This window comes from Erythranthe guttata, chromosome 14, assembly GCF_056151865.1.
Source record: "Erythranthe guttata isolate IM_541 chromosome 14, IM_541, whole genome shotgun sequence".
Lineage (NCBI taxonomy): Eukaryota > Viridiplantae > Streptophyta > Magnoliopsida > Lamiales > Phrymaceae > Erythranthe > Erythranthe guttata.
Genome location: NC_142546.1, coordinates 19,498,048 through 19,505,619, shown reverse-complemented (window position 1 = coordinate 19,505,619; position 7,572 = coordinate 19,498,048). Strand labels below are relative to the sequence as shown.

Genomic DNA, 7,572 nt, shown 5'->3' with positions numbered 1-7,572 from the left:
ATTCATTAATTGTGTTCACTAAACTTGAGGTGCATAGGATATGGATACTCCTGTATCAACAAGTACATTTTTTGTCCCACAAAGTAAGTATCTTCTGCATATACTAAAAGGAAAATGTCGAAGCATAATTTGTATTGGTCTATTTAACACTTATCTAGTATATTTCATGATCCATGATAATATTATACATTTAGAATCAATCAGAGATTTTTAATAAAATCAGTACTATGTGATAAATAACATCACATCTTAATTTACAAATTTGTATTCAAACGACGACTCTTTCGAACAGTACTTTAGCTATGTGGAAGTTGATAGTTCCAGGATTACAGTATGCCATATAGTAATAGCTTTTAGCAATCAGAAGAAAATTCTGCTTAAGCTGAGATTCTAAATCTCTAGAAGATTTCGTAAGCACTAATTCCACAAGCTCTTGCATCTCCGACTCGATTTCGACACTTGTAACGCCTCCCATATCAGTCATACACCCTTTGTCATCCTGCACCTGGTCACATTATAATAAATGTTCGTAAAATAACAACTGACAAAAAATCGATGAAAATATTCATCAACACTTTGAAGAGAATTTGTTTTTTTTTTTTTTTTTTTTTTTCTTTTTTCTAACTAACCTTTCGGCTTTGAAATAGGCGAAGATGGTGACAAACTCTGTTAGTGATCTCTAAGAGCTGTTGGTATTTCGGATGAGAAATTATTAATTTATCGAATTCTAATCCAATGCTGCTCAGATTCAATGTAGTGACGAGCAGCTCGGCGTGCCCAATATCAGCTCCTTCATCTTCCCATATCTTTAGCCACTTTAGCCACTGCACATTTATATATATTTACAATCAAATAATAAGTCCTCTGATTTTTGGAATATTTAGTACTTAAACTTCAAATTAATACATAATTATTTGGAGTAATTACCGCACGATATAATTGCTGATGGATGTCGATGCCATGCGCCAATAGTGTGTCCATCGAGATTTGACTCACAGTTCTGATCAGTGTCCCTATCAGGCTCTTTCCTGTTTTATACCTGTTGATATCCATTTTTAGAATCATCTATATATAATATTAGTTTTCGATTCTATTTTCAGAATGAAATATTTTTCGACAATATACCTTCCTCCATTTGCGAATTTGAGGATGCTCCCATGTTCGAATTCGTCAGCAAACTCCCGTTTTTGTTCTGTGGAGAGTTGTTGCGATTTAATTGTGTCCAATAAAATGACGGTTTTAGCCCAAGCGATGCGTTGGTTTGATTTTTCCGGCTCAAAAACACTTGCTGAGGCTATGAAGTAAGATAGGAGAAGGTTTCTCTCACTCAAACCAAACTCCCCAAGATTGCAATTTCTATACCATCTGCAATCCATATACGTGACGACACGCACAAAAAAAGAATATGTCGAATTATGGTACTTATTTAAATGTGAAAAATAATAGTTAAAAAAATTTAAATGTTTTTTGTGTGTAATTAATTAATTACTTTTGAATGGTTTTCCACTCTTGCTGATGGAGAGCCTGGCAATTGTTGAAGTCTATTGTTGCTAACTCAAGGTATGTGTTGTTATTCACATATGGCATTCTGAATAAATTTTCATGCATAAACAATATTAGATTTTTCGAGAAATAGAAAAAACAATTAATTACGAGTACGTGTGTATATAAACCTATATAAGGTTTTGCCGATCCAGACGTCGTTTTCGCCTCCGTATTGTTCCAAGAAAAATCGGGCTTCGACTCGAGGTAGATTCGCGTACCATGGAACATCTAGCGCATATCCCACCTGTTATTTTTAATTTCTCGTTATCTTTCTATATATTTACATCAACTTAATACGTAATATTACGAATTATATATATTACGCGTACCTCTCCAGGAAGGTCTTTCGCAATAATCCATTTGTCTAGAAGCTCATTATTAGCTCTCTTTTCTTGTAAGAATTTTGCGGAAAATGTTTTAGCATTAGCAAGTATGTTTTCTGCCGGAAACATAACCTGGGAAGCCCGATAAAGGTTGTACATTCCGGTGACAGCCTGGTTCGACTGCCCCGCGAAGCAAAAGAATTCTCCCCCATTCTCGAATTGTTTGAACACATCTGTCGAGTCCCAAAAAACATATGGTCACAATAACATTCGAATATACGGTTGTTTTTATTTTTAATTATCTATTGGAGCCAGAATTTTAAATTTGTGGGGGCCGAATGCGTTAAAATTTTCCTCAGGGAGGGCCAATAATGCTACTGTACACAATTTAAGAAAAAAAATCTATATACGAAATAATAAGGATTTGAGGAATGTTGGGGTCATGGCCCCCGTACACTATGCTGGCTCCGTCACTGTAATATAGCTTAGATTTGATTATATATATGTACCTGCGGAAACGTGGTAACCATGCTGCCTCAAAAGCCGGAATCCCATTGCGGTGTCGTCGATGTCTTGAACCTCGGAATTTCTTGCCCAGCATATTCCTTTATTTGTCCAGTTTCTGAAATTAAATTTTTCGCAAATTCTAATAACTAAAATTGCATAATGTAAATATGGTATATATAACAAAGAATAAATAAATCCATCCTACTAAATAATAATGGTTTACTTACTTGTGAACATAATCAACACAATCTTCAATTTCGGGTTGAAAATATCGCGAAATTCCTAGCCTTTGCAACCGGTCTACTGCCCATAGATGCTCGAACAAGTCCACCGGGTAAACATTCGGAACTATATCATCACGAGGATATGAATCAAGATGATAATTAATTATGAGAGTTAATATTAAATCCTAGTTAATGATAAACAGGAAAAACACACACTTTAAGTATCTTAAGTTTGCATAGATTTCACATTTGTTCACAAAAAAAAAAAAAACAATTTAGTCCTCATGTTTCAAAAGTTTAACATTTTTGGTCTTCTCCTTCAGTTTTTCGTTAAAACTAACGGAATCAATCATGTGCACATCACTTTCTTAACTGACAGACTAGTGGTAAATTCACGGAAATGACCGAAAGTGTTAAATTTTTGAAACATGAGGTACTAAATCTGTTTTTTTTTTACTGGAGGAAAAAAAATGTATTTTACATGTAAAAGAATTAAGAAAACTTAATTAAATTTTACCTCCGCCGTTGAATCTTCGGACTTGGTTAAGCAAATATTGAAGGCAATTTTGATCCTTCGTTTGCTGTAGAGAAAATACAGTGGACGACGGAGAGAAAAGAAACGATCCATCGGCAGATTGTAACTTTAATAGCTTTTCCCAGTTTAGTCCTTTCATCCCTTCCAAGCTATGGAGTAGTGTTGTGGGTACTTTGTGCATTATGTCCTTTGGTATCCTATTTCATTACCAACTCATTTTATTTTAAAATAAGAATTATATATAAATATATATATATATATAATGTATTTATGTAGAAGCAATTGTAGTCCATATCTTCACAATATATTCTATAAATAGAAAGCCTTTAGAAAACTAAAATACCCATCGTTTTCAAGTAGTTTAAAACTTTGATTGTCATGGTCACTTCTCTCAGCAAAATTTATCTCAGTACTCTTAGTTCATTAAATAATTCTTCTTCGTCAGTACACACTTGAAATTTCGGGCTTTAGGGATTTGGATCCTAACAAAAGGATAAAAAAAAAACGAAGAGGAAGCGCGAATCTAGAAAATTTTGGAAATTTTATATTTTTTTTAATAAGATTTTGGATTTTGGATTTTTTTGAAAAGTAATAATAAGATTTTGGGTTTTTTAAAAATTATTTCTAGAATAATAATTATTTCAGTAAGATTCATCTAAAAGGGGACTCAAAAAATATATTATAAATTAGGGTGTTTCTACCATGAGATCATGTGTTCTAAACTTTTATGAGATACCCCTTTCAAATTGCGACACGTGTTCCAGCAAAAAAACCTATTTTTTCTCCATTTATGTATTGTCGCAATTACCCTTTTTACAATTATTATTTAAAAAAATCAGCAATTATAAATTATTAATGAAATGTCAATTTAACCCTCTCTATTTTAATGCAATTTTAAATATATATTTATTGCTGAATTAAATCAATTATATCATTATTCGTAAAAATCATTAAATCACCCATCGAAAATTGCATCAACCTGAATTTGAACTTGTGACCATCTAAAAATATACAAGAATACTTACCATTAAGACACAACACATAATTGACAATAAACTAACAATACGGATATATAACAAAAGGCTACAATTTATAATGGTCATAAAACTTATGTAAATAATGTTAAATAAATTATTAATTCTCATATAATTATTTTTATTATATATTAAAAATATCCCATACTAACAAATCTTTATATAATATAATTTAAAAATCTAAGGAAATGTTGTTCAACTCGTGTAATTTAAAAATGAATTTCGAAAGAATTTGAAGTTTGAACTGAATCGTAATTTGTAAGATTTAATTAATTCGTAATATTTGAATCAATTAAACTCATGTGTTTTCAATTCAAAAACAATATTCAAAGATTTGATCGATTAAGTTCAACTCATTTCAATTCGTAGACAATATTCAAATATTTGAATCGGTTAAACTCAATAATTTACAATAGCGTATTAATCAATCTGTGTATAGTTAAAGTTTAGTAACCTTTTTTATTGACTTTTATCATAAAAAATAATAAAATTTAATTCGTAAAAATCGTAAGATTTAATCGGCTCATGGTTAGATTAAATCTTACGATTTACGATCTGATTCTTACGATTTTACCAATTAAATTATTATTTTGTTGTTAACATTGAATTAAAAGGATAGTAGACTTTAATTATAAATAGTTAACTCGATTAATACGTTCTTGTCAGTGGTTGAACTTAATCGATTCAAATTTTTGAATAATATTTACAAATTAAAAGGATTTGCGCTTAATTGGTTCAAATCATACGCTTTAATTAATCTTATGATTTGATTCTTGCGTAATTTAAGAATTATTTTTTTATGATAAAATGGAATTAAAAATGTATTACACTTGAATTAATAATAGTTAATTTGATTAAGACGTTCTTGTCAATAGTTGAGCGCGCTAATGAATCGATTCAAATATTTGAATAATGTTTACGAATTGAAAGGACTTGAGCTTAATCGGTTCAAATATTACGCTTTGATAAAATATTATGATTTACGATTAGGTTCTTACATGTGTTAGGAATTAAATTTATTATTTTTTATGACAAAATTGAATTAAAAAGATATTAGACATTACTTATAAATAGTTAAATCAATTATGTAACATGTTATGTCAATAGTTAAGCAACCGATTCAAATATTTGAATAATGTTTACTAATTGAAAGGATTTGTACTTCATCGATTCAAATCTTACTAGTTGATTAAATTAAATATTAAAAGAAAATTCACAATATAGTATTTGTAGTATATAATTTTATTTTAAAGTAAGAAAACTACTAATTGGAATGAGTTATAATTTTTTCTTTTCTAAATAAACATATTATTTTATTTTTTATTTGGATTTGCCACACTATCGATTAAATAACATAAGTGAGTTTGAATTAAGTTATGCATTTTTTTATATTTAATTGAGCATTCTTTACATTTTTAAATGGTGGAGTTTATTAATACTTCTAATACTATATAATTAATGATAGATATTTGGCGTATTGAATTGCAATTCTTTATATTTTCCAAACTTTATTTTATTAACTTTATTAATATTTGCATTAACAATATTTATACAATTATGATTAAATATATCATAATAAGTTAATGTGATTGCATGGTTAGGAGTGATAAATGTATTAAGAGGTCACAAGTTCTATTTCTAATGAACGCATTTTTTTCGATTATTTATCAAATAAAACTCGATCACAATGAATTTAAATTAATTATTTAATTAAAATATAGTAGGGGGTAAATTAGACAATTCAATGTTAATCAATTTTATATTAATTTAATAAAAGAAATAATCGAAGGATAATTTGGTAAAATACTTCATTTTTTAGAACATAAGCCATTTTATTTTCCTACGTTCCAGATTTAATCTTAGAAAATTAATGGTGATTAATGCATATCTCAAATAAGTTTAGAACATGGGTGGTCTCACCCTAGAAAGACCCTATAAATTAATTAGTTAAATAAAAATTTGTTTGGACCCTAAAAACCAAAAAACCTCTTTCGTCTACCTTGTGAGCTTTAAATCTCTTTTGGCATAAATCTCTGCCAAGGTCGGGGAATCATGTGGGATATCGATGCCGAGATTTTTAGCTATCTCAACGAGTGAAGGCAATGCCATTTCGAACCCTATAGGCATGTGCTCCTCATTTTCATCCTCAAGCTTGTATATATTCTCTTTCATAAATGAAATCCCTGCACTCAAAAAAAAAAAAATCAATTATTGCGTGGTCAAGTCAAATCAGTGTCGCGACATTAATATTTCGTCGCGACAAAATTCAATTCATGAACCTCTATTGCATTTCTCCGGGTGCATTTTCCATGATGTTAAGGCAATTACACATGCTAACGTGTTAATTATCCTGTCGTGAGCCAAAAAGGTTTTGCTATCGCCCCACGACCCATCGTCCAGCTGATTATTCGAAATCCAATCGAGGCTCGCCGGAAACTGCGGCTGGCCGCTGCCGCCAATATCCTCCACCATCGCCACCCAAGCTGTGTCGTATGGAGATATGCTTATTTCTCCGTCGTCCATGTTTTGCAGCATAGATCTTGTCGACTCCACCAGTTCTCCGGAAGTTGCATTGCATTGTTGCACAGGGGAGCTGCTGAAAGTAGATGGTAACTGCCATTTCCAAGGAGGGTATGCAACTGGAATAATTCATATATATTAGTTTCAACTGTAAAACAATTTTCGTATATGAACTTCAAACAAGATAAATAAATCAGAAAGCTTGTTTGTGTATGTAGCTAGGTGTATTTAATTTATGTGAGACTTAGTTGGGATTCACCGGCGCTGGACGGATTTGAAAGATGGCTTGTTGCCGGAATACGCAACGCCGCTTGATGGCCGCCCCAGGTGGAACATAATGGGAGGAGGGAGGTGTGGCCGGAAACATATGACATTTCTTCTCGATTTTTTTTTTCTTTTTTTTTCTTTTTCTTTTTTGGCGTTAGATGGGCGTTAATGAGAAGATCGAATAGTTGAAATATATATAAGTCGGAGTTAGATACTATAATGGTTATTTATATCAACACATATACACATGAGTGTGTGATTATGTAGATCTATTATTCAAATCCACCAAGAGTAATTAATCCACCAAGTAGTTTTAATCAAGGGAAATCGATGCAATTAAGTGTAGAAGTGAGTAAAATGATATCGAGCCAAAGTATAAAGGGGCAAATCGATGCAATTAAAAGTAGGAGAGAGTAAAGTGATATTGAACCAAGTACAATGGAAAAAGTGGAATTTACCCATAAAATATGATCCTTAGTATCATTAATATAAGGGTTAAATACAAAAACACCCCTGTACTATGGACTTTGTATCATTTACCCCTGTACTATACATAAATACAAAAACCCCCCTCACATTGCATTTTTTCCAAAATATGACAAAAATATCCCTACTCA

The 7,572-nt window shown here is 31.1% G+C and overlaps 1 protein-coding gene across 1 annotated transcript; it reads right to left on the bottom strand.

The window, feature by feature from the left end:
• Positions 1-208: 208 nt before the first annotated feature.
• Positions 209-7,151, bottom strand: LOC105954116 (ent-copalyl diphosphate synthase 1). The gene is made up of 13 exons (XM_012977788.2): positions 6,948-7,151; positions 6,448-6,807; positions 6,168-6,351; positions 3,117-3,331; positions 2,603-2,723; positions 2,378-2,490; positions 1,875-2,101; positions 1,674-1,789; positions 1,490-1,588; positions 1,126-1,365; positions 928-1,039; positions 630-824; positions 209-505 (listed from the first exon to the last, which is right to left on the bottom strand). The coding sequence occupies exons 1-13, from the start codon at positions 7,060-7,062 to the stop codon at positions 269-271; spliced, it is 2,334 nt and encodes a 777-aa protein (XP_012833242.2). The 5' UTR covers positions 7,063-7,151; the 3' UTR covers positions 209-268.
• Between the last annotated feature and the right edge of the window lie 421 nt (positions 7,152-7,572).

Excerpts from the sequence above, each read along its gene's own strand:
- LOC105954116 (XM_012977788.2), bottom strand. The coding sequence starts at position 7,062 with ATGTCATATGTTTCCGGCCACACCTCCCTCCTCCCATTATGTTCCACC. Across the intron at positions 3,332-6,167 it reads AGAGATTTAAAGCTCACAAG|GATACCAAAGGACATAATGC; the intron begins GTAGACGAAAGA and ends GTAATGAAATAG. Across the intron at positions 2,102-2,377 it reads TGGTTACCACGTTTCCGCAG|ATGTGTTCAAACAATTCGAG; the intron begins GTACATATATAT and ends GGGACTCGACAG.